Source organism: Ursus americanus, chromosome 21 (assembly GCF_024610735.1).
Source record: "Ursus americanus isolate L20-20 chromosome 21, mUrsAme1.1.p, whole genome shotgun sequence".
Taxonomy (NCBI): domain Eukaryota; kingdom Metazoa; phylum Chordata; class Mammalia; order Carnivora; family Ursidae; genus Ursus; species Ursus americanus.
This window is the reverse complement of record NC_142147.1, coordinates 40,973,778-41,000,209: the sequence shown is the minus strand read 5'-3', so window position 1 is coordinate 41,000,209 and position 26,432 is coordinate 40,973,778. Positions and strand designations below refer to the sequence as shown.

Genomic DNA, 26,432 nt, shown 5'->3' with positions numbered 1-26,432 from the left:
CCCAGGCCACAGTATAAGGAGTAGCGGCAGGGAGGAGGACTCTGGGAAGGCAGGGGAGTCTGGGAAAGGAGAGAGAAGGCTGCGGACTTAGAGGGACGGAGAGTAAGTCAGGAGAAAGCGCACAAAAGAGGGCACACACAGACACGGAGGGGGAGGAAGGGCAAAGAGAAGAAAACTCGGGTGGGAAGAAGACAGGAGGGAGAGGAGTGAGGGAGAGATGAAGTCACAGGGCTCCCTGGCTTGTCTCCTCCTGGCCCTGTGCCTGGGCAGTGGGGAGGCTGGCCCACTGCTGCGAGGAGGGGAGAGCGCTGGAGCAGGTGCTGGGGAGGCCGTGGGACATGGGGTGGGAGATGCCATTGGACAGGGGGTGGGAGACGCCATTAGCCATGGAGTCGAAGAGGCTGTTGGCCAAGGGGCTGGAGAGGCAGCCCGCTCTGCAACCAGGGAGGTCATGGCCCATGGCATGGGGGAGGCATCCCATGTCCTTGGAAACACTGGGAGTGAGGCTGGCAGACAGGTTGAGAACATCATTCGACATGGAGGAGATGGCACCCACAGCTCCTGGCAGGGGATGCCTGGCAGCAACAGTGCTTGGGTGAGTAGCTGGAAGCTGGGAGTGGAAATGGGAGGCTGTGGGCAGTTGGGCTGAGAATCCTGGGTATCAGTTGGAAGGATGATTGGGTCTCTTATTTGTGGCTGTCTGGGGTGGTTTCCCTCCATGTGATGGTGCATGCTGCTTCTACTGTGCTGGGGTCTGCCTCTACCTGCCTCTGCCTATGTCCTGCTGTCCCTGCCCTCCCCTATCACAGAGGGGGAAGGGCACGCACACTCAGTGCAGGTGTGTTGCTCTTGCAGGGAACTAACGGCCAGCCTCCAACTGGAGGCCATGGCATCTTTGGCTCTGAGGGTGGCTCTGGAGGCCACAGCCAGGGCAATCCTGGAGGTGCGGGGACTCCCTGGGGCCAGGGATACCCTGGAGGTTCAGATGGCAGCTTTGGAACCCACTCTCAGGGAGGCTCCCGGGGCCAAGGAGGCAATGGAGGGTCTTTCAGCTCGGGCACCAACGCTCAGGTACAGTAACCACCCGAGCCCTGATGCATGCCACCTCCTGCCCTTCAAGCCCACTCTCCATGCCTCCTCATCTTTCTGTCAGTACCCACACTGAGCCTCCTCCTCTCTGCAGGGGACTGTGGTTCAACCCGGTTACGGCTCAGTGAGAGGCAGCAACTCACATACGGAGGTAAGAGGAAGAGTCTGGGGAAGAAGACGGTGTCGGGGTGCATGTGACAGAAAGTAGGAGAGATGAAGAGGAAAGAAAGAAGGATGGGGGGCTGAGGTGTAAGGCAGATTGGACAGGGAAGAGATGGGCCAGGTGAGGAGGCCAGGAAGAGGGGAGGGAGTGGGATGGGCATGGGGCAGAAACACGTGGGGAAAGAAGGCCAAGCCATAGGAAGCAGGAGAGCCTGGCCTGTGGCGGTGGCTTTGACTGAAAACTCACCTGTCCCTGGTAACTTTCCTCCACAGTGCACCAACGCCCCGCCATCCGGCTCAGGCGGAAGCTCTAGCAGCCCCGGGGTAAGGGGACTGGAGGTTGGAGGCATTTTGTGCTGGGAGAAGACAGAATGTCGATTCCCCTCAGACTGCGCACGGGGAATTTGCTGGAACAAGACAGGGAAGGGAGGGAGGGAAGCAAACACCCCTGGTGTTCTCACTCTGGTCTTTCTGGACCTCAGGAAGGCGGCAGTGGCAGCAGTGGCAGTGGCAGTGGCAGCGGCGGTGGCGGCAGTGGCAGTGGTGGCAGCGGTGGCAGCAGTGGTGGCAGCAGTGGCAGCGGTGGCAGCAGTGGTGGCAGTGGCAATGGCGGCGGCGGCGGCAGTAGAGGCAGTGGCAGCAGTTACGGGCCCAGCTGGGTGAGTCCTGTCCTCTGCTCGCATCCTGGGGCTCCTGGGCTCCTGCTCCCCACCTCCCCAGCCCCTCCAGGCAGGCTTCTTGACGCAGCCGTCCAATGCCTCAGCAGAGGTGCCCCGCCTGTGTCTGCTCACTCCGCTCCGAGCGGCGGAGATGCTCTGCTTCCTGTCTAACCGATTCCCGCTTGGCGGGCGGATCTGACTAGAGCTGGGGGTTGCAGAGGGAAGAAGAGAGGTGGACACAGGAACCAGGACACGTGCTTGGGAAGCTCCCAAGAGACGGGGCGGGGGGGGGGGGCAGGCCTGTCACACACACACACACACACACGGAGACAGGGACGCGTACAGAGCCGTGGTGTAGGTGACGCTGATGAATACAGGGCACATGAGGCCCCTCCGAAAGGGCTGAGGGGGCCGGGAGGGGACCATGGTCGTGCAGCCGGCTGAGGGTGGCTCTCCCATGGAGGGGCCTGCAAACAGGAGCACAGTTGGCTTCCTTGGGTATCTGGGAAAGGTCTCAGGCAAGAGGAGAGAGGTAACGAGAACAAGCCAGGTCACGTAAGCCGCTTTAACTTACTGCTCCTCATCCTACCTGCTTTCCCTCCCACTCTAGGACCGTCCCTTAGAAAATTCTAGGAATTTTGATCAAGGCAGCTACTCAGGCTCCCAGGTAAGGACTCTGGGGGTCCCTTCCTCTTTCTAGGTTCCAGGAGAGGGCGGGGTGAGGAGAGGCAGGGGGAAGACAGAATGGGCCCCTAGGTGCCAGGGTCAAGGCTCTTAAGACATTAGGATCCAGAGGCTTTTTCACTTCCGGCATGTGGTAGGGGGAGAGGACAACAGCTCAGAATCCCCAAACTGTCTCACATTTCCAAATACAATTGGCCACACCTGTTCTTTGTGCTCTGAATAACTTCCCTCAGTGGCCGGCTGGCTCAAGATGGGAGGAGATGGAGGTTATGCAGAGGGGAGTAAAACAAATTATAATGCCCTGGCAACTATTTGGTTCCCACGGAGTCTTTTTAAGACCCTGTGTGGACTCTTGCCTCCCCTCGTAGGGACACAATACTGGCTCTTCCTGGGGTAGCAGTGGCGGCGGAAGTGGCAGCGGAAGTGGTGGTGGAAATAAACCCGGGGTGAGTGTTTGCTGAGGCACAGATCTATCTCCTTTCCCTGGGGGGATGGGAAATAAGGGGTGCTGAGGCCCCTCTGGTGATAGGAGAGCTGGGAGAGCGCCAGACAGAGCCGAGAATGGGCTGAGGTGGGGCCTCAGGGTTGACTGCTGAAGTGTGGGGGCTGGGACTGGTGTCTTGGTGGCAACAGAAGGAAAGCTGTCTCTCTCTCTCTCTCTCTCTCTCTCTCTCTCTCTCTCACAGTGTGACAGCCCCGGGAATGAAGTCCGCATATCCGGAGGATCTGGGGGTCAGGTGAGAGCCAAACTTGGGACAGTGCCCACTCCTGCTTGGCACCACTCCTAAGACTAACCTCCATCCCAGCCCCATCCGTGGGGAAGAAACCAAAAGCACACTCCCACAAATACTAACAATCTCCAAAGTAATAATTAATCGCAAATCCTTACGTGATGTGCCTCACTTTATACCCTGGATGGGGCTGTGAGAAATCACATAGAAACCAGTCCTTTTAGAAACATAATCACTTCAAACAACCTACACCCACCTGGCCAGTGAACAGAATGCCGTGACCTCTTTGACGGCATTTGGAAACTGGGTTTGGAAGGCGTGCAGTTCCCTCCTAGTTGTTCTGGAAATCTGGGCTTTCTGTCAGCACCTGCAGCACTGACAAGAGGAAATGTTACGCTAAGGTCCCCACGAATCACCTAGAGGTCTTGTGAAAATGCAGGTTCTGAGTCAGCAGGCCTCGGGTGGGGCTGAGATTTTGGTTTCTACCAGGTTCTGGGCAAGGCCAATGTGCACTGGTGTGAGCCGGCCAACGGGGAGAAGGCTCCCTGAATATTAGGCTCCTTGGATATTAGGGATACTAACCTCTATGGCTAGACAGGTGTTAGGAAAGCTCCTGGCTTGTAACTCTATTTCTAGTTTTTTGTGGACCAAAGTCTTAAATATGTAGTCAAATATACCCGTCTCTTCTATGGTTTCTGTTCTTGAAAAGAAAAAGGCCTCGATTTTCTTCTAGAACTACGAATACCTCTATCTATACTTTCATTTTTTCTATTTAACTCTTTAATCTATCTGGGCTTTACTTTGCTATATACAATCTATTCCCATTCCTCAGTTCGGCTAGACTCGCCCCACACTTTGGATCAGAGCTGTGTGCTCTCTTATGAAGGGTAAACCAGATAAGAACAGAAGGGGGGGAATCAGCAAGGTGTAACTAAGTGTCCCCTGCACCCCCCAAATATTTAGCTGGTGTTCCCAGCCAAACGCATTGAATTATTTACACCACTGATGTAAAATGTCACTTGTAAATACCTTCGTATTTTGGGAGTGCTTCTGGGAGTTCCATTTGGTTAAACTGACTCATCTATTCTGTGACGCTGCTTTCTTTATGGGACATTAATATCTGCCAGTACAAGTCCTCCTTTGTTGCCTGTCTTTCCCAGTGTTTTCTCACCTGTCCTTCAACATGTATTCTTCCAGATGAATTCCCAGATTATTTTGACCAGTTCCAAAAGAGAATTGCACGAGGATTTTTAGAGGAACTGTATTGAATCAATACATAAGTGTGCAGGGATGGACCTAAGATCTACAGCAATGATCTCTGTTGCACTGTCTCGTCCCTCAGGGCTTCGGAGGAGGACAGGGAGGCTCCGGTGGCTATGGTGACATCAGGGTAAGGAGATGACCGGCCTTGACCGTAGAGACTGGAGGCGGGAGATGGACGGAGGTCAGCTTTGCAGTAGCAATGCTAACAGAGCAGATGGTCCTGCAATGCAGGCTGGTCTTGATCGTAGCTCAGGGAATTCATCTCAGTCCCAGGAAGGTGGGACTCAAGAGGCACCTCCCTCTAACTTAGGAGGAGAGGAACCAGACGACTCTGTGCCACTAGGCTCCCGCTGACTCTCCAGTCAGCATCCCCTTTCTGACCAATGCAACACATCTGCCCAGACTGCATCCCACAGTTTGAATCAGTTTAGTCCAACAGTCTGGCTGGCTTCTGCCTCAAAACCAGGGGACAGTTCAGATACTTTGGTGGCAAAGGCCCTTCCTGTTGGATTTTGGGCAGTTTGCAGAAGTGAATATAAAGAGATGCTTTTGTTGCCAATAAGTATCATAAGTGAGCAATAACCCAATCCACAGGAAGTTGAAACAAGATTTGCCAGGGAGAAGAGCCCCTTTTGGGGCCCTGGGAAATCTGCTGCTGTGTTCGTGCCGCCGTCCCTTGATTCGGGAGTCCCTTGCTCACGTCCTGCTATCCTGCCCTCTCATCCTGCATGTTCCCTGCTTCCCCACTGACTCTTCTCCATTTTCTCTCTCTGCAGGAAATAAGCAAAGAGGGCAGTCGCCTAGTTGGCGGCCCCCAAGACAATTATCAGGTGAGTGGGGATGGCTTTAGGAGAAGGGGTGGTGGAGTGTGGGGAGAATACTAAGGGATGGGGAAACAAACAGAAACATCAGTGTCTTCTTGCAAGCTGCTCTAACTCTGGGTCGAGTGACCACCAGGAGACCAGACATGGGTCTGGGATCGCTGTCTCCTTGGTTCATCCATTCTCTCCCTTCTTCAAACTGTGATCATCACTGTGTATTATCACTGCGAGGGGAAACACAGCCAAAAGTAACAGGAGCATGGTCAAGGGGCTATTTTTGGAACCCGTACTTAAGAGGTGCTGACAAGTGGAAAACAGTGGCCTCTGAGTTAGAAGACGGGGGTTCAGAGGACAGCTGTCTCACCTGTCATCTGTGCATCTTCAGGCAGGGCAGTTGACCTCTCTGAGCCTGGGCCTCCTCTTGGGTAAAATGGGGATGGCAAAACCTAACTTGCTCAACCCCACAGTTATTGCAGAGCTTTCTGCGTCGTAACCAGAGCAAGGTGGTTCAGGATCTGGACACTGGAGTCTGACACTGAGACAGACCCTGAGGCACGCTGCTGGACAGCTCTGAGTTTGCTTTCCTTGTCTGTCAAGTAGAGATGTCTCCACACAGGATTGTGTGCTAGGCGCGTGGTGGGACTACACATTAACTCCCAGTGGTGTTTTGGGGACAGGCTTTGGGGGGAGGCAGAATAAGAATATGATTCAAGGGACTGGGCAGGGTTATTTTCTAGGAAAAGTGGCCAATCATTCCAAGAAGGTGGGGTTTCCTAGCTGCTGTGTGAAAAAGAAGGAGATGGCTTTACACAGAGTACACAGAGTTTGAGCAAAGGCAGAGATGGTGGGCCAGGAGCAGGCTGATAGGTGGCATGCATGACAGGAGGCACAGGCCTTGAACCGTAGTCCCCCCTTCCTACCCAGTGGCAAGGGTCCAGTGGAAGAGGTGAAGCTGTCAGTGGGATCAATACCTTGGTGAGTGTAGGCATCACCCCACCTTTGGCCGGAACCATGGCGTCAAGCAATCCCTGCCTCCCCTCCTGACCCCCAGAGCTCCTGCCCCGCCTCTCGCTCACAGGCTGGGTTCCTACTCTCATCCCCTTTCTCTTCGGTTCCTTAGAACTCTCAGACGTCTCCTGGGCTCTTCAACTTTGACACTTTCTGGAAGGTGAGTTCAGCAAGATCTCTCTGCGCCCTCTCTTTTGGAAAAGCAAAGCTTTGTCCCTCTGCCCAGCAGGCTGAGGTCCTCTTTCCAGAAGGACTGACCATCAGAGGTGGCCCTTGACCTCTTACCCTGAGGCCCTAAGCCAGCATTACATTACATTACAACTCAATTTGCCATTTTCCGTCTTTTTCCCGCCTCTCTGCAGAATTTTAAGTCCAAGCTGGGTTTCATTAACTGGGATGCCATAAACAAGGTAAGGGCAGGAAGGCCGTGCCATTTGATCTTTGTGGGAGAGGGAAACAGAGAAGAAAGCTAACAGCTAAACCCCCGCGTGGGGAGCTGGGGAAACGATGGTGGCACTGGAAGGCTGTTTTGTCCAGTGCTTACAAAAAGGACAAAAATAAAGAGGAAGGAGGCAGAGCTGAGAAGAGGGGGTAGCTTGGAAACAGCTGGGAAACTGGGATGAGGAAGGAATGGACCTCTTTCATGTCTCAACATGCAGACTGAGCAGGTGTGAACCTCAGTTTCTCCTTCGAGACCTCGAAGGTTAAGGGGAGAGTGAGGAGGCCTAGTCCTCAGGAAATCAGAGAGTTAGGAGGGGCAGGGTGGGGGACGGACTGAACAGTCAGGAGGAGCTAAAGGCCCCAGGAGGACTGACGCTGAGAGAGAAGGGAAGGGAAGCGATTATGTGCCCAGTGCCTGCTGGGTGCCTGGCGTTCTGGGCCCTGGGTGTGCATAAGTTTAAGAGGCACGTGGGGCCCAGAACCCCTCTCTCCTTCCCCCTGCCCACCCCGTCCACGCTCAGGGGAACCCCCCGCCAGGCTGATTTGACACCCGAATAGCAGACGCGCCTCAAGAGCAGAGACAGACCAACAATCTGAACAAACACCAAAGGCAGAAGTTGCCTTTGATGTGCTTTGTTTGATCCCCTCTTTTTATTTTAAAAACACTATGAATTAGTTGCCAAAGTTTAAAAACTGAGAAGTTTTACAAAATGACACGGAATTCTGCTTCTCTTGAAAAATGAGGCAACGCCGGCCCTTGCCCTCTTTCCTCGAGCTCCTCCGATGACAAGAGCTGAATAGCAGCTGCTTCTCTCCAGCGGCCATGCGCTGCTGCCCGCCACAGTCACCCCAGCAGCTGAGCTTCCGACCCTTAGCCCTTACTGTAGAAGAAGGAAGATAAGGATCCGAGGATCCCTGCCTTCTCAGACTTGTGGTGGGGGGTGGGGGGCAAGGTGGTGGTAGGCAGGGAGGCAAGAGAAAGCCCCACCCTCAGGCAAGGCCAAGTCTGTGCCTTGGGGAAGAATGTGGGAGAGTGAAAGATAGGGGAGGCAGAAGTTCCCAGCCCCAGCGCAGTTCAGGTTTGGATGAACTAAGGGAGCCAAAAGGACTGTTCTGTTTCAGAGAGAACCGTCTCTGGGAGGGGCAAGACGAGGCCCCCCCCCCCCAAGCACGAGGAGCTTAGGGTCAGAGGCACAGACTGATACTTGGGGGCGGGGGGCAGGGAGGCAGTGAACGTTCTTGTACACCTAGGAGTAGTAAGGGAGTAAAGGGAGTGCTGAAGTTAGGCAGGATCCTGTGGGACAGCTTCCCCAGGAGCAGATCTAGGAAGAGGGGCGGGACAGAGATGGGCAGAGAGGAGAACAGAAGGCCCCTCTCCTTCACAGGGAGGGAGCTGAGCACTGGGGCCAGAGTGAGCAGTGACAACAGGGGGACTATAGGTAACAGTTCTTGGAAAGTATGAGGTGTTCATCCCAAACTGGAATATGTGGATTTGGCTGGATGACAGCTGTGGGCAAAAAGATCCCTGCAGATTTCAGGAGCAGAGGCCTGATCCACCCCTGACTTGGCCCATTAGCCCCTGAATTCTTATTCCTTGAGCTCCCTCTTAGAACTTATTTCTTTGCCCAGGACCAGAGGAGCTTTCGCGCCCCGTGACCTCCAGACAAGGAGCTACCAGATGGATGGGAGCCCCCCACCCCTTCTTAAAACCTCACTATCCCATCACTAATCTCAATCCTTCCCCTTGAAATAAACCGTAGCTGCCCCACACTCCTGGTCTCTGCTCCTTTCTTACGTCTCCATTGTTGTTCCAGGGGGGTTTGGAAGGGTCAACCGCAGCCCCGCAGCTTCACAGCTTTGGGAAATGGGCTGGGGGCGGAACGGCAGGTAAAAAGGTGGGAAGCTCTGGCGGCAGGTCCCAGTCCTGAGGTTTGGCTGCAGTGAGGTTCTGGCAGAGGCTGGGGAAGCAGGGAGAGTGAAGAGCGTGGTGTGTGTGGGGGGGAGAGGGGCTAGTTAGCGGCTCCAGAGATCTAGTCTCTCTCCCTCTGCTTCCAAAGCAGTTTTCTGGTGTCCCTAAAAGACACCCAGCTTCCCCCCAAACCTTAGTCACGATTATATTCTGAAGGTTGAGCAATGGTGGTAGAGAGAATAGGGGTGTAGGTGAGCAGGGGGCCGGGCTCCCTCCTCACCTTCACCCCACCTTTCCTCCACAGGGCCAAGTCCCACGCCCCAGCACACGTGCCCTGCTCTACTTCAGCCGACTCTGGGAGGTAGGAGAACTCTCACTTTTCAGAGAACTGGGCATCTGGTCATCTGTCCCTCTCCCCACCTCCCTCAAGCTCCAGCCCACCTGTCACAAAATTCGCCCTCTTTTCATTTTTGAGATGGGCAATCTTACCCGAATACCATCAGAAGTGCTAACACCCTCAACCTCCGCTATGCTTAGCTTCATCTAACCCCAAACCACACCCAGGCACCAATACCCATTCTTGCACCCGAGCTTGAAACTTTCCAACAAGCTGCCGTACCACACTCCCCACTCTGAGGCCCACTCATGTCTTCTACTCCCTCTAGGATTTCAAACACAACACCCCTTTCCTGAACTGGAAAGCCATTATTGAGGTAAGGGTGGCAGAACCTCTCGTTTTGGGGTCAGGAAGCCCAACTCTGGGAACATGGGACCTGGGCTCTTGGCAATGGCTTGCATTTGGTGTCTGTTGCTTACTTTCCCGCCTCCCTTCCCACTCTCCTCCCTTTCTGCAACACTAAGTGGGGGTGGGGTAGGAGAGAGAAGCCGGTGAGTCACTAGAGAAGGAGTAGGGTGGGCGGTCCTCCCTAGGATAAAAGCTGAAGCCAAGGGCTGGGGCCTCCACAGGCACAGGAACATGAAGCCAGCCACTGTCTCTGCTCTGCTGCTGTTCCTGCTGGGCGTGGCCTGGCTCAGGGGGAGCCACAGCTGGGTGGGTACTGCAGGGTGAGGAGGGGCAGGGGACACAGGGTGGGGAAGAGAGAGGGGCCTGGAGCCGGGGTCAGCTCTCAGGACTGGAAAAGGGGTGTTAGGGAGGAAAGCTGAAAGGAAACAGGAGGCATGAGGAGAGGAGGTCAGGCCATGGTCGAGTGTGAGCAGGTGCAGAAGGTCTGAATATCTGGGTTCGGGGAAGCATGGGTCCTGCAGAAGGCCACATCTTGATTATTCATGGCCGATGGCCTTTGGGCACTGATGCAAAGGTTGCCCACTCACTCACCTGTGTGGGCCAGACACATGAGGCTGGACAGGTGGGGCCACACAAAGGGGGAGGTCAGGGCACTCCTGGTGCGTGTTGTCATGCGCTCATGAATGCCCAGTGTGGCATGTCATCCGATGGAAATCTGATTTTTAATTGTTCACAACTGATTTGATTTAAAAATGCAGGCCAAGCAAAAAATGCCTGGAGGCCTGTGGTCAAGCAGTTTGTGACCTCAGGGTTAGGGCTAAGAGTGGGGCTAAAATTCAATGGGCGTTACGTCAGAGTTAGCAGGAACATCCCAACCCTGTGTGCATGTGTGTGGGGTGGGGTGGGAGTGGGGTTCCAAGAGGAGAAGTGGTGGTCACAGAAACAAAACTTCTCTCTTGCTGCTGAGAATTTTCCCCTTGCCTTGACTGCGGAGGGGGGATGGCCCATGTACCTGTGCTGTGTCTCACGGGGCTTCCAGGCTTTCTGGAATTTCTCCTCTCTCTCTCTCTCTCCTTTGGCCCAGTGCGAATCTAATCATCTCACGCTGCCTCTGTTTGCTGAGGATAACAGCCCATCCTTCTGGGAACCCTGTGGGAACAGCATTTGTGAAAAGGAATTATAGAGCTAAGGAGGGAGCCGGGTTTGGTGTTGGCAGTAGGTAGGTTGGGGCTGAGGTGCCATGTCTGCCCCAAGGGAGCCTGTGTGGGCACCCCTCACTTGCCATTCCTGCTCAGTCCCAGGCCGGCCTGCGGAAGCTCCAGGTGCACGGGTGGGGTGGTGTTGCCTCGCTCCCCCACGCTGAGTGTAGAAATCTGTCCTGTATCTATTGGGGTCATCAGTGTCCTCCAGGCTGACTGCTTTCTTTGGAGGCAGTGCTGATCCTGGACCACGGAGAGGGGCGTGGCGGGGTGTATAGGTGTTGGTGCTCCCACGGGAGGGCAGAGCCTAGGCGGCAGGCTGCTGGAGCCCTGTGAGTCTGGCAGGGCCCGAAGGACTTTGGACAAGGACACCCTCATGGCGTCTCTCTCCCTTCCAGGGTGCCGATGCGTCCTTGCTCCAGAAGAGGTCAGGCAGTGCTGGTCAGGTGAGTCTCTCTGCCCTCAGACTGCCTTTGACGGTCTCAGGTCCATCTCGGTCTGGTTCTCAGGGCTGGCCAATCTGAAATTCTCTCTCCTCCACACACCCATTCTGTTGTTTCCTCAGTCTGCCTCAGGATGGCAAGAGGTGGCCGCTGTGACTTCTAAGGTAAGACGTCTGCCACCTGACCACCTGATTCAAACCTCACTCATTTCCTTGGTCTCCTGCCTTCATCTCCCAAGTAACACTTGAGGAGCTGGGAGAGGTACCGGGGAAGGAGGAGGCAGGGCCATTTGGAGTAGGACCGGAAGTGAGGTGAGGCTGTGGGCTCTGGCTGGCTGAAGGAGATTTTACAGAAAAAAACGCACGACACAAGGAGGGCAGCGGGGGCTTGGAGACAGGTCTGGCCCAGGCCAGGAGCCGGGGTGTTTATTTCACAACAAAACGCCCTCATCCCTTCTCTCCAACCCGCACCCCCCCCCACTTTCTTCCACAGAACACCTATAACCAGCAGGCATACCCGACTCCCTCTGGTGGGCAGTACTCAGCCAAGATCCCCTCTAAGGTAAGACTCCCAACTGCCCAGTTTCCCCACTGGGGCCTCTGCATGGGGGTGAGGGAGGGAGGTTTCACGGCCAGGCTTAGCTGAGGCAGAATCCTGTTCATTTTGACAGTCATGTCTCCCCGCCCCTGTGTAGGGAGACTTGGGCTCCCTGAGAGCCACTGGGAAGTGGAGGGTGGGAGGTTCGATGTTCTCCACACCCACCCACTCAGAAAAGGTTACAAGGGGGCAGCAGCTGTGTCGCATGCCCTGGAGAAAACTGGGAACCAACGTCCTCTCAAAGAGGGATACACAGCTCTAAAAAACCTCACATGACACACAGCAAAACAAGCAGCCTTCCCATGTCGTAGCGTCTGCTCCCTCCACCTCTTTAACTGCTGACGTTCCTTCGGGGTAGGGGTGGGGGAGGGCGAGAGGAGGGCACACTAACACTTAGGGGAGGCTTGCCCAGAAACTTGTCATTGGTGGGAAAGTTAACGCTTCGTTCCACAAAGGAAATGACAGGAAAACAAAACAAAACAAAAAAACCCCTGAGAATTTTGTTTCGTTCAGTTGCAAAGAAAGCAATCTTATAAATTCAGTAAATGAACATCCTACATACTAATTAGGCTGGTGAAGAAAAAAAACAGGCGCTATTTCCCTCCATCTCTCAGAACAAGGAAGCCCCTGGCCTCAGGGACAGGACTTGTACTGAGAAATCAGGAGTCACCTCCTGACTGGAAGCGGGTGAAGAAGCAGTTAATGCTGCCCGTGGGTATCCATCCACTGGCCAATTTATATCCACCTAGCAGGCGGAGGGACACCTATCTACCTTCCTTTCACTCTGCTTGGTCAGTGTGTGCTCATCTTGGGTAAATGTACTTAGGATGATAAATCTGCTTCGAAAGAAAGTCTGTGGGCTGAATGTCCATGCTCAGACCCAAGGACCTCTGAGATAATCTGGGTCTGAGCCTGCCCCTGCCATTGGGTCCCTCCCGGGGGAACATGGCAAGGTCACTGTAACCCCACATCACCTCCTCTGATCTTTTCCAGGGGGGAGCCACGCCTTCTTCCTCGGTAAGTACTGGGGCAGAGAAAATCTGGCTCCTGAGAGAAGGGGTCTGGGGCCAGAGGGTGTGCAGGGCCAGGCCCATGGCCACTCAGACGTTCTCCCTGTCCTGCAGGCTTCCCGGGTGCGCCCTGGCCTGCTGCAGTGGGTGAAGTTCTGGTAGGTGAGTGTCAGAGTGAGCTGTGAAAGCCTGTGTCCAGGAGCTGAGGCACAGCGACCCCAGGGGCAGGGCTGGGATCTTGGCATTTGCTTTGCTTTGGGTGGATGCTCTACAGGTGTCGAGGAGGAGACCCCAGCGGAGAAAGACTCATCAGGAAATGACAGAAGAAAGCACCTGCTGAGCGCTGAGTGAAGGCCTGCCAGAGGCGGGCTGTGCAGGGACAACCATAAGGGGAGGTGGAGGAGAGGGATGGGACAGAAGGGTCTGGGGGAGCTGCAGAGGAGGGTTCAGAGGCAGGAAGAAGTGAGTTGCTAGTGGGGAAGGGGCAATAGATTAACTTGGCAGAACCACAAAATCTGTTTCAGGGAAGAGCAAGAGTAAGGGGACATGCAGGTGAAACAGGCAGGACACCAAAAACTGTGGGAGGGCAGAGGCTGGATGAAAGGATACCCGGTTCCAACACGTTCAGGAGTAGCCACGTTCTACCATTTGCTCATTTCTTTTCTTCTAGAAAATTACTTCCAATCATGATGAGGCCCTGAACATCAGCTGTCAGGGAGCCCGACTGTGCCCTGCCCCCAACTCTCTCCCTGTGTCAGGCTTGGTCTGGGTGCTGACACCTGCTTTTTCCAGGTTGGGGACCTGGTCTGTCTGTCCCTGTTTCTTCCAACTGCACTGTGGGGTCTCCTTGTCCAGCAACCTCATAGAATAAACCCGCCACTTTCTTCACCTACTCCGTTTTGTGACCTGAAGTCACCGTGACAATTCTTCAGAAGAAGCTTCCTACTTTTGAGTTTCTTTGTGGAAATAAAACATGAATCTTGTTTCTTTAAGACTTCTCACGCTGTGTTCTTTAATGTTATGCTGATGGCGGATCAGGGAGGATGGAAGTGATCTAGGGGCAGATAATTTGCCTTCCTGCTGAAGTGGTAGACCAAATGTGTGTCGTCCCCACCCCCAACCCCCGCCCCAGAGATAAGACCTGGGTGGTCCGACAAGAGGCAGCTAGCTGATCTCACTGTGCTTCAGTTTCTCCATCTGTAGAACATCATCTTGGCCCAGCCTGTGTCTGAATGCCATGCACCGCCCCCCCCCCCCCCAGGCACTCAAAGGTGTTTTGCTAGCCTGAAAAGACAACAGGGAACTTATCGGGAGGTGGGAGTAGAGAGGCTTTTCAAGAGAGGAGGCCAGTCCCAGAGGGTCAGGAAGGGGGCAAGAACAGGGGCCAGGGGCTTGCAGAGCACATACCTCAATCTTGCAAACACACTGAGGTGTGGAGGAGGCTCTGTACTTAGGAAGCTGTGGGCAAGCGGCTCATACCCAACCCAGTGCCTTATCCTATGCAGTGGCTCTGTGTGTCCGGGATGCAAGGGGGTGGTGGAAACTTCTACTCCATTAATGTGCCAAGGAAAATGGCAGGGGTTCTTGGCGCAGGCTGAGCCTAGGCTTATTGCAAGCCTAGGAATTCTACAGACACGCCTGGAGAGTCTGCACTTAGAATCTCTTGGTCAAAGTCCCATCAAGGCCATATAATGTGCCCAAATTAGGGAGTCCCCACCACTCATCCCTGACATCACTGCAGGGACCCAGGAAGTAAAAGGAGGACAGAAAGCACCCTGCCAGCCTCGGTGACTGCCTCGGAAATTACAAGTTCTCTGAGGGCACAGCTCCTGTCTGCCTTGGTCATCACTCCATCCCCAGCAATGACCACAGGGCCTGGTATGGAGTGGGCCTCAAATATTTGATGACTAAATGAAAAAACTTGGTCCAAAATGGACTTGGGGAAACTGTCTTGATTAAACCCATCTGGGTGAGAGAAAGACGAGGACTATTCCTTTGCTCTGCATCCTACTTTCACTTTTGTCCTTAAATTGGGGCTACCACTTTGTAGACATACCTCATTTTATCGTGCTTTGCTCTATTGCATTTCGCGGATATTATGTCTTTTACAAACTGAAGGTTTGTGGCAACCCCGCATCAAGCAAGTCTATTGGAACCAGTTTTCCAATAGTATTTGCTCACTTCATGTCTCTGTGTTACATTTTGGTAATTCTCTCAATATTTCAAACTTTTTCATCTTTATTGTATTTGTTATGGTGATCTGTGACCCCGATCTTTGATGTTACTATTGTAATTATTGTGGGGCACCACAAATTGCACCCACATAAGACAGCAAGCTTAATCCATAGTGTTGTGTGTGTTGACCACTCCACTGACTGGCTGTTCTCCCATCTCTCTCCTCTTCTTGGGCCTCTATTCCCCGAGACAACAATATTGAAATTAGGCCAGTTGGGTGGTGCAGTCAGTTAAGCATCCGACTCTTGGTTTTGACTTGGGTCCTGATTTCAGGATCATGGGATTGAGGCCCATGTTGGCCTCCACGCTCAGCAGGGAGTCTGCTTAGGATTTTCTCTCCCTCTCCCTCTGTTCCTCCCCACCTCTGGAATAAATAAATAAATCTTAAAAAAAAGAGAGAGAGAAAAGAAATCAGGCCAATTAATAACCCTATACTGGCCTCTAAGTGTTCAAGTGAAAGGAAGAGTCACGTGTCTCTCACTTTAAATCTAAAGCTAGAAATGACAAGCTTGGTGAGGAAGGCATGTGGAAAGCCGAGACAGGCCGACAGCTAGGCCTCTTGCTCCAGTCAGCCCTTTGTGAATGCAAAAGAAAAGTACTTGAAGGAAATGAAAAGCGCTACTTTAGTAAGCACATGATTGATCAGAAAGCAAACAGCCTTGTTGCTGATATGGAGAAAATTTCAGTGGTCTGGATAGAAGTTCAAACCAGCTACAATATTCCCTTAAGCCAAAGCCAGGCCCTGACTCTCTTCAATTCTGTGAAGGCTGAGAGAGGTGGGGAAGCTGCAGAAGAAAAGTTGGAAGCTAGCAGAGGTAGGTTCATAAGGTTTAAGGAAGGAAGCCGTCTCCATGAAAAAAGAAATTGCAAGGTGAAGCAGCAAGTGCTGATGTAGAAGCTGCAGCCAGTGACCCACAAGATCTAGCTAAGGTCATTCCTGAAGGACTCAAGCAACAGATCTTCAATATAGATGAAACAGCCTTCTATCGGAAGGAGATGCTGTCTAGGACTTGGAAAGCTGGTGAGAGGTCAATGCCTGGCTTCACAGCTTCAAAGCACAGACTGACTCTTATTAGAGGCAAATGAAGTTGGTAACTAAGTTGAAGCCACTGCTCATTGGCCATTCTGAAAATCCTAGGGCTCCAAAGACTTATGCTAAATCTACTCTGCCTGTGCTCTATACATGGAATAACAAAGCCTGGATGGCAGCACATCTGTTTACAACATGGTCTACTGAATATTTTAAGCCCACTGGGAGACCTACTGCTCAGACAAAAAGATTCCTTTCAAAATACTACCGCTCATGGACAATGTACCTGGTCACCCAAGAGCTCTGATGGAGATGGACAGTGAGATTCACGTTTTCATGCCTGCTGACACAACATCCACTCCACAGCCCATGGATCAAGGAGTCACTGTGACTTTCAAATCTTATTTAAGAAATACATTTTGTAAGGCAGTAGCCGCCACAGCGGTTCCTCTGATGGATCTGGGCAAAGTAAATCGAAAACCTTTTGGAAGAGATTCACTGTTCTAGACACTATTAAGAATATCTGTGATTCATGGGAAGAGGTCAAAATACCAACATGTACGAGAGTTTGGAAGAAGCTGATTCCAGCCCTCGTGGACACTTTGAGGGGTTCAGGACTTCAGTGGAGGAAGTCACTGCAGATGTGGTGGAAAGAGCAAGAAAAGACGAATTAGAAGTGGAGCCTGAGCATGGGACTGAATTGCTGTGATCTCATGATCAAACTGAAGGGATGAGGAGCTGCTTCTTATGAATGAGCAAAGAAAGCAGTTTCTTGAGATGGAATCAGGTCCTGGTGAAGGTGCTGTGAAGACTGTTGAAATGACAACAAAGGATTTAGACTATGACATAGACTTAGTTGATAAAGCAGCAGCAGAATCTGAGAAGCCTGACTCCAATTCTGAAGGAAGTTCTACTGTGGGTAAAATGCTATCCAAAGGCATCACATATTACAGAGAAATTGTTCATGGAAGGAAGAGTCAACTGATGCAGGAAACTTCAGTTTGTCTTAAGAAACTGCCACAGTCACCCAGCCTTCAGCAACCACTGCCCTGGTCAGTCAGCAGCCATGGACATCAAAGCGAGACCCTCCACCGGCAAAGATTACACTTTGCCGAAAGCTCACTTGATGGTTAGCATTCTTTAGCAATGAAGTGTTTGTTTATTTATTTATTTATTTATTTATTTTTAAGATTTTATTTAACACAGAGAGAGAGAGCACAAGCAGGAGGAGTGGCAGTGGGAGAACGAGAAGCAGGCTCCCTGCAGAGCAAGGAGCCCGATGTGGGGCTTAATCCCAGAACCCCAGGATCATGACCTGAGACGAAGGCAGATGCTTAACCGACTGAGCCACCCAGGCGCCCAATAAAGTTTTTTTAAATTAAGATATGTACATTGTTTCTTTTATGGCATAATGCTATTGCACACTTACTAGACTATAGTGTAAACATAATTTTTATGTGCATTGGGAAATCAAAAAATTCATTTGACTCAGAGGGGTGCCTGGATGGCTCAGTCGGTTGAGCATCCGGCTCTTGGTTTTGGCTCAGGTCTCGATCTCAGGGTCCTGGGATCAAGCCCTATGATGGGCTTCACACTGAGTGGGGAGTCTGCTTGAAGATTCTCTCTCCCTCTCCCTCTGCCCCTCCCCATGCTCATGTCCCCCCCAAAACAAATAAGTAAATCTTTAAAAAAACATTTAAAAAATAAATTAAAAATTCATTGGACTTACTTTATTGCAATATTTGCTTTATTGTGGTCATCCGGAACCCAACCTGTAGTATCTCCAAGGTGTGCCTGTCCTTGTCTTGGATTTCAGCTGTATAGGGAGGGCCTTGCAGTACCTCCTGGAAGCCACAGGGAGGAGAACCCAGCTCTCCCCAGGGCAGACGCTCAGTTCTTTGGTGGACTGACAGCTAGCTTCCTGGAGTGTGGGTGATGAATCAGAAAGAGCTAGAACTCAGGTCTCCTGGAGCCAGTCCCTGAGGCATGGTGGGAGAAGCTGAGGTGGTCAACATGGTTCTAGACTCTCAGAGTGTTCCAGGTCCAAAGGGCTCAAAGCAGCCCTTTCAAGTTCGAAGTACCACCTGAAGCAGGCAAAGGCCCTCTGGTGTAAAGGACTCTTTAATAAAAGGGTAGGACACCCCTTTCTCCTTCCTGGGCCTCTGAAGCAGCCTCTGACTTTCATTTTTCCCTAAAATCCATTCTCCCATGACAGCCAGGCAGGATCTATGCCCAGAATCCTCCACAAATTTTTCAGTAGCCGTAGAATGAAATCCCAACTCACCATGGCTTGGGGATGATCTGGCTCTGGCCTCCCTCTTCCCTGTCAACCCAGACCTGCTGGGAGCAACTCTCAAGGAACACTGCTGCTACCTGTCCCTACAACTCAAGGTCTTCAGAAAGCCTGGAGCTTTAACTGCTTTTGGTCTACAGTCAAATGTCCCCTCACCCAGCCAGCTGAACCAAGGACACCTACACGATCACAATCACATCGCACCCATTTTATTTTCTCCCCAGAACTTGTCATTCTCTGAAGTTACCTTGTTTCCTAATTTTTTTTTATTAGACTATGATCTGTTTTCTCCCCTGGAACATAAGCTCCACATGACAGGTACCTTATCTATCTTGAATTCCCAGCGCCAAGAGCCAAAGTGTCTGCTCAGTATTTGTGAATGAGAAAATGGGAGGAGGGATCAGAATTCAGTGGGATTGATCCAGGAAGTCTTCCTGGGAGAAGTATAATAAGCAAAGGGTACACAGGGACAAAAAGTGGGTGGTAAAGGAAGAAACCAGACCAGCTGGACAATGTGGCTGCTTTCTGGGGTGTGACAATAACATTGGCAGAGGCACAGGAAAGGAAGGGACAGGGATGTCCCAAATTCTGCCTCCCAATACCCAAAACCCAGCTCCTTTTCTCTTCCAAAGTTTGGGCTTTTCACCTAGGTGTTCACCAAGGTCCCAAGGCCCCAGTGTGCATACCTTCAAACCCTGCATTCCCTCTCTGAACCCAGGAGGCTGGCTCCTAGCCCCTAGGTGTGTCTCTAATGTAGCAATCAGGGCTGGGCCTTGCCTCCTACCTACACTCAAGTTCTGGCAGATATGGGGTGGGGTGGGGGCAGGCCTGTGGGAAAACAGGGGCTTACTGGTATTCTCAGAGAGGAAACTAGAACATCAACTGGACTTGGAGATGGGTTGATGCAGAGCAAATCTGTGTGATTCTGCCTGACAACATTAACCCCATGAGATGCATCCAAAGCATTGCTCAAATCCAGGGGTTCTCCTGTCACCCATCACCCAAACTGCTGGGACTGTGAGAATCCCCTCCCCCTTTTTTCCCCCACTTGCCCAACCATGGGACACCGGGCAGTCAGGAAACACAAACCTGCTGAGGCAGTGCAGAGACGCTACATTCTAAAGTTAGCACTTACAGCATAAATCTGCCTTTGAAGATCCATCAGGAAGGTACAAGTGGAAACAAAGCTGTCTAGCACGGCCAGTTCTCTTCTCCAGAGTGAGAACATATTTCTTTGATTGTGCACATTGTGTTCAGAGGCATTGTACAGAAGTACCTATCTTTATTTTTTTTAAAGATTTTATTTATTTATTTGACAGAAAGAGACAGCCAGCGAGAGAGGGAACACAAGCAGGGGGAGTGGGAGAGGAAGAAGCAGGCTCCCAGTGGAGCAGGGAGCCCAATGCGGAGCTCGGTCCCAGGACCCTGGGATCATGCCCTGAGCTGAAGGCAGACGCTTAACGACTGAGCTACCCAGGCGCCCCCCAGAAGTACCTATCTTTAAACACCAGAACTGTAAAGCCAGAACTAGAAGAAGCGGACGGTCTTTAAATGCACACTTGGTGCAGCAAGTTGCTCCTACTGGATCCGAGAGGCACCTGGAGTCCGAGGCAACGGCAGGTTTATTATGGGGGATATGCTCATGGAGGGCGATTAATCTCTTAATTTTCTGTGTTAATTTTGCCAAAAGGGTACAGGTTAACTCATTGAAATTAATGCACGTATGCCTGGAGCAGCCACCTACAGCTATGCAGGCTGCACGCCGCGAAGGGACCCCTGGGCAAGGGGACAAGTGGGGGCTAAATGCAGCCTGCCCTCCAACTCTTGGGGCGTGAGTCTGACTCATGCGAGGTGCTACGTGGGCTGGCGAGGTCCTTTGGAGGACACGACTCCACAGTACAGCACGGGAGCAATCCAGGTGCAAGCCCTGAAATCCCGGGGTTCTCATGCTGGCCTTGCCACACATGGGTTGTGTGACCTTGGGTGAGTTGCTTAACCTTTACATGCTGTGGTTCCCCTGCCTGTAGAATGTGGATAATTGTAGTACCTACCTCATAGAATCACTGTGCTACGTCAATGAGATCATTCATTCAGAGCACTTAGAACAAGACCTGCCACATAATAAGATATCAATACATTGGCAAACATTATCAGCAGCATTAGCGTTCGGTGGAGAGGAAAACACTGGGAAGTCAATTTGTTGCAAAAGAACTCTAGAGCGAAACAGATGATGGTGTTTGGCTCCTCTGTGGCTTTGGATCACCCAGGCCAAAGTGCTCCTCCATTAGCATGCGTAAGTGGAGACAATTATACAGCATCAGTTCTCCTTTGCCCATTCTTCTTTCCCTCTGCTCCCAGAGTTAACCCTATGCTGACAGAATGGTGGTTAATGAGCTCCTTCAGTCACTGGTATTAATTAGTAAGAATCCATTACACATTAAAAACTTGTGTCCTCCAGAAAACCTTTTGAGAGGCGCTCCACCCGCCTCAGGCATTTCGTTTCTCGTCCCCTCCAGCAGCACCGACTGTGCGACAGCTCCTGCCACCTGGCCATTTGTGCTTAGTGAGTGTTGCTCGAGCCCTGTCTCCTCAGGTAGCTCCACAAAGCGGGAGGTGCTGTTATAAAGACAGAGGAGGCTTCCTGAGCCTATAGAGGGGCTGAGAGTGGGCTGTGGGGGCAGCATGGGAACTGAACTGAAGCGCCGACTTCTGGGGTTCCCGAAGATCGTTCATGAGTGCCATATGGCCCCTCTACCCCAGGCCTGCCATCTGTGTGCGTTGCATCAGGTCGGGGTAAAAAGGCCTGCTCTCAAGTAAGGTCTTGCTTTGTCTTGGCAGCACCAGTCTACGTCCCAGCCCCTCCCTATGACACCAGGAACCGGCTGGGCCACCTGAACCTCACAGTGGAGAAGGTGGCTTGATTAGAATATTTTGTCACTTTGAGATGATACAACTCCCAAGTTGGGGGGTGGGGCAGGGGGTGGGATAAACTCCATGAAGTGAAGAAGGCACTCAAAGTTCAGGACCTAGATCCTATCTCCAACTGGGCATCTTTAAGACTTGTTTTGCATTTTTGTGTTGTTTCCCCCCACCCCTACCCACGTGTTCTCTATTCTTCTGTCTTTGTAGTTCAAGACAGTCATCTCTCTGAAGACCTAAGAGTAAAAGATGGGCAACTGGATAATGGGAGGGGTCCAGCCCCAAAGGAGGGAAGTGTACAACTTGGTGGAAGGATGCTCGAACCCTAACTTACCCAATCTAATAAATGCTGGCTCCGCCTGTACTGTCTAAGCATGGTGTAGAGGTATGTAAAGGTGATTAAGATATAATTCTCAACTTCAAGGAACTTCATATTCTAAGAGAGAAATAAGAGAAGCGCATTAAGTTACCCCAGGTACAATGCTGAGAGAAACAAGTGGAACAATTTCTATGACAATTCCAAGAAGGGAAGGGTATGGGGAGTGGGGGGCGGTGAGGGATGATGGGAAAAATCTGGGAAGCTTCATCCAAGATGGATTTGGGTTCTGAGAACTAGAGATGATAGAAGGGCATTTTAGGAATAAGTAAGAGTACTGGAAGATGCTTGGAGGACCAAGAAGGGTTTATTTCATAGGGAGTCCAGCTTGACCAGAATGTGGGGTCATGTGCAAAGGAGTAAAAGAAGTCAGAAAGGTAGGTCGAGGCCAGAGCATGGAAGGCCGTCAATGCCAGTCTAAAGAGTTTATATGGAATTGGGTACTGTGGGAGAAACCCCGAATTATAAGAGCAGAATGAAGGGTATAATGGAAAGAGGCAAAGGCAAAAGGAAAGGTTGCTTGGATGCCACTGCCAATCCTTTGGAGGGACAGGTTCAACCTGTCTCCATCCCAGCTCCATTGGCATGAAGCACCCCATTGCCATCTCACCTTCCTAGTGCCTGGGGCAGAATGTGAATTGAGAAATCCAAGGTAAGTGGGGAACAGTCTACACCTCCCCCTCCCAGAGCCTCGGGGGTGGGCGATGGGATCTGGGGGTGAGTCAGTGGGGTGGGGACCCCATTTCTGCTCATATCCACCTCCCTGGGAATATAAAGGGCAAGCGGTGAGGCCCCGCCTCAGAGCACCCCAAACTTGACACCATGAAGATCCCAGTTCTTCCTGCTGTGGTTCTTCTCTCTCTTCTGGCGCTCCATTCTGCTCAGGGGGCTTCCCTGGGAAGTTCTGAGGTGAGCACATCACCTGGATTCTCTTTCTCTTACCTATTACCTTGCTTAATCCTCCATTTCTTTACCTTCAATGCATTATTGAATACGTGGCTCCTATTTTTGGAGGCTGAAGAAAAGCAGGGGCTCTGAGGAAGGGAAGAAAGGGGGAAGGAGACAAAGCGTTCCCAGGAAGACATGTAGATGGAGGTGCTTTATTTCTGGAAGGGATGGTGAGAGTATAGGCAGAGGCTAGACAACTGAATCCTGGGAGGAGACAGGGGCTGAGATTGTCGTCTGGGCTCAGCTTCACCTGTGTTTTGTCTGTTTCCCAGGGAATGGCTTCCAGGTGACTGGGAGCTCCCTACCGTCTCTGGAGCCTAGGCCATAGCAAGGATCCCTAAGAGACAGTCTCCAGTCAGGAGGAAGCTGGAGTCCCCTCTCTCCCCATCTTCTCCCAAGGTTGGGAGAGAGTGTCCATGCTGGATTTAAAAGTCTGAGATGGGGTCACACACACAACTGCTTGGGATCCAAGCAAGTGAAGTCAGTGAGCAGGTGGGCTGGTGGGGCCCCAGGGAAGGTGGTGTGAACCTGCCCAATCTAAAAAGGGACAGTCTGTATACCACCAAACTGCTGCTAAGCAGGAAAATGTACCCAGTGTGGCCAGAGTTTTTAAATTTTCGGGAGAAACCAGAAATCTGATTTATGTATTTTTACTAATTAAAAATGTTTTATTCAAATTTAAAAACAAGACAAACTACTAGGAGAGCTAAACATTTGGGTCTAGCCTATAGGATAAACCTTTGTGACCTTTGTTGTGGAAAGGAAGAAATAAAGGACAATGAAGCTGGGCAACTAAAGCAGGGAGAGCGACAAGATGGGGTGCACTGAGGTCCAAGGGAGTGACTACATGGGGGAGGGAAATGGTGACTCTGACTTTGGTGGCAATAAAGTCACAAAGCAAGCCAACCTCAATCGATTAAAGGCAGGTAGGGCACCTCAGCAGCATGGCTCCTACCCGCATGCTAATCTCCCCACCCAGCTCTATGGGCTAAGCGTAGGAGTCTCAAGAGCACCCCAAGTCAATTGCACAGCAACACTAGCCCGATTTCTTGGGAGGAGTCCTCTCTTCTCCACCCCTTGCACCTGCTGCCTACCATGGATGCAGCCTGGGTTTTAGCTTCTCTGTCTCACACATGCCATTCTCCAATCCCTCCTCCTCGCCTTGCTGTCAAACATCTGACTTACCAGAACAGAACAGTATATCTGAGGCCCCACGGCAGAGAACGGGCTATATCCTTGGGGACTGGCCTGTGGAGGAAGGCAGGGCTGGCAGAGAGGGTTTGGGGACAAAGACTTACCTTTATGTGAACCTTTGGTTTTCTCCCCTTCACTTTCCAGGAAGAAACCACCATTGGTAATTATGCGGCAGGCCCTGAGGTAAACACCCCATTTTCCCACACTCCAGCCTGAGTCTGTGCCCTCATCTATGTTCCTTCGCCACTTTCTTAACACCCCATCTCTTTGCCTAGGCCTTTAACGCTAACTTCCTGAACATCGACAAGTTGCGCGCTGTAAGTACCATTCTCCAGTGCTGCCCCCCCTCAAAACATCCACACCATAAAGGAGACCAATGCCTTAGTAGACAGCTTGCAAAGCTGCCGTGGACCCCTCACCTTTTCCAGGGGGCTGGGGGCTGAGCTCTGTCCTCCCTTGGAACTGACCCTTTTCTGGTCTCTCTGTCTCCATAGGCTTTTAAGCCCGATGAATTCCTGAACTGGCACGCCCTCTTTGAGGTAAGTGCATGGGCACCCCTTCTTCTCCTTGACTGTTTGTGGTCTCTCCAGCGTAGGGCCAACACATTCTAGTTCTAGCCCTTTTGGTTGTTTCCTGAGTTCTTGGAGGGAGTAACTGCCCTGCTTGACAGAAGAAAGTTTCTTTAGGACACTGAAACGAACACACCTATTTTCCTAATGCAGCAGTGGGGGAGCAGAGCCACAAAGACAATTCCAGAAAAGGCAGAACTTAATCAGACAAGAGTTTGAGTCCCTTTATCATCTATGAAGAAACTGAAGTCCTAAGTTGGGTGTTTTACTCATACTTAGAAGGCGAAGTCGGTGACAGTGCGGGCATTAGAGCCTGTGTCACACGACTCTGCACGTACTTGCTACGTGTCTTCACACAAATGTCTCTGAGCCTCAGCTTCCTCATCTCTGATGTGGGCTTGACAGTACCGACCTCAAAAGGTGGCTGTGCAGACCAAATGAAAGCATGCCTATGGAGCAGTTAGTATGAGGCAGACACAGAATAAGGGCTCAGGAAATATTAGTTCTTCCTGTAATTGTAAATGATAACACCATCACCACTATGGAGAGCTCATTCACTGAGTCTTTACTGATCCATGCTCACCTGACCTGTACCACATCATTATCGTTCTTTTTTTCTCTTCTAGTCTATCAAAAGGAAACTTCCTTTCCTCAACTGGGATGCCTTTCCTAAGGTAAGAGGCGGTGGTGGGCAGTACAAGGACAGAAGTTGGGGGTGGGCAAAAAAGCCAACGATCTGGGATCTGGGAGGAAGGGTTAGGACGGGTAACAAAGGATAAACCATCCTCTCACTAAAGCTAAGGGAAGTCTCAGATACTGCATTTAGAGAATGGGAACTCAGATCAAGGCAGGGATTCCTTTCTATCTCTGCCCCATGCTATCGTGGGCTTCCTCATGGGGGACTCCAGCTCCCGACACCCAAGGGTCCCCAATCTGACCATACCCTCTCTCCCTCCAGCTGAAGGGTTTGAGGAGTGCAACTCCTGACGCCCAGTGACTGTTCCCTTCAAGACCAAGCACTGCTGACACCCACTGGAAGAGGGGCTAGCGTGGGCTCTGGTCACCATTCTATAAGCACTCTCTCTGGGCTCAGTAACACCAATAAAATGTTTTCCAACCTACAGCTCCTGTATCTGTGTCTGTCCTTATCCCACCAGACTCTAGAAGGGAATTAGGATGAAGTAGTCTCCAAGGCTTGTAGGCAGAAATCTTGAATTCTGAGAGGGTAGTAAGCAGTGATGTAGGAGGAAGTGGGGAGGGCTTATCAAGATGGCAAGAGATGCCGTGTGTCTTAGTTCCTTGGTACTGGCTGACGTACTTGAGGAGCATGACACTGTGACTTGTTTACTAAGATCTTCAAGGAATCAAACCTGCTCTCTGAACTACTGGTACCTTCCCTGCCTGCCTTCTGAGAACCTGATTCCCTTGGTGGGGGCAATTTGGTATGAGAGCTATCTGGAATCCAAGGCTCAGAGGCAAGCTGAAATCATATGAGCTCATCTAAAATTCTTTTTAAAAGAATTAGGTAGGTTATAAATAAAGAAAACTAGTGATGTGATCCTGGGCCTTTCTAAACCTCCACTTCTTTATCTATGCAACCAGCGTGGAAATAAACAAGAATGATAATAACTACCCTGTGGCGTTGTTATGAAAGTCAAAAGAGATAAGATATGTAAAGCCCCTTGCACAGGGCTGGGCATACAGTAGGTGCTCGACAATGACATGTTCCCTCCATTCCCCCACAGAGCTGCCCCAATGACCCAGATTCATTATTGACTCCCTCACCCATCCATCCATCCATTCATCCATTCATTTACTGCAAAGGTCTTGAAACATGGAATGGATTTCATCTCGGTTCTGAATGTGTATTCTGTATGGAATCTCTGTGTCTGCTCTGTACTTAAAATGTTGACTTAGCTGAGATTATTTCTGGTTTCTCTTGAAAACTGGGAAAATTGGAGAGCAATGGACTTGGGATTGGCTTAAATCCAAGTAACAGCTGCCCTCTTTGCAGGATGTGGTCTCCAGATCAGTAAAATTTCCCTTGGCAAGTTTCACTTATTTACACTGCCTTTTGGCCTGTCAGTGACTGAGTTTGCAAACTGTG

General features: G+C 51.4%; 2 protein-coding genes across 2 annotated transcripts; both read left to right on the top strand.

The window, feature by feature from the left end:
• The first annotated feature begins 217 nt into the window (after nucleotides 1-217).
• Nucleotides 218-13,753, top strand: DMKN (dermokine). The gene is made up of 21 exons (XM_087853354.1): nucleotides 218-595; nucleotides 856-1,071; nucleotides 1,184-1,240; nucleotides 1,525-1,590; nucleotides 1,734-1,910; nucleotides 2,521-2,592; nucleotides 2,963-3,040; nucleotides 3,281-3,331; nucleotides 4,668-4,715; nucleotides 5,365-5,418; nucleotides 6,334-6,384; nucleotides 6,530-6,577; nucleotides 6,780-6,827; nucleotides 9,072-9,128; nucleotides 9,433-9,480; nucleotides 11,110-11,157; nucleotides 11,277-11,318; nucleotides 11,647-11,715; nucleotides 12,745-12,768; nucleotides 12,876-12,923; nucleotides 13,432-13,753. The coding sequence occupies exons 1-20, from the start codon at nucleotides 218-220 to the stop codon at nucleotides 12,921-12,923; spliced, it is 1,680 nt and encodes a 559-aa protein (XP_087709480.1). The 3' UTR covers nucleotides 13,432-13,753.
• Nucleotides 13,754-22,436: 8,683 nt separating this feature from the next.
• On the top strand, nucleotides 22,437-25,322 carry KRTDAP (keratinocyte differentiation associated protein). Its single transcript, XM_045799910.1, has 6 exons — nucleotides 22,437-22,523; nucleotides 23,901-23,939; nucleotides 24,032-24,073; nucleotides 24,251-24,295; nucleotides 24,952-24,999; nucleotides 25,284-25,322. Exons 1-6 carry the CDS (start codon nucleotides 22,437-22,439, stop codon nucleotides 25,320-25,322), a joined length of 300 nt encoding a protein of 99 aa, XP_045655866.1.
• Nucleotides 25,323-26,432: the final 1,110 nt, after the last annotated feature.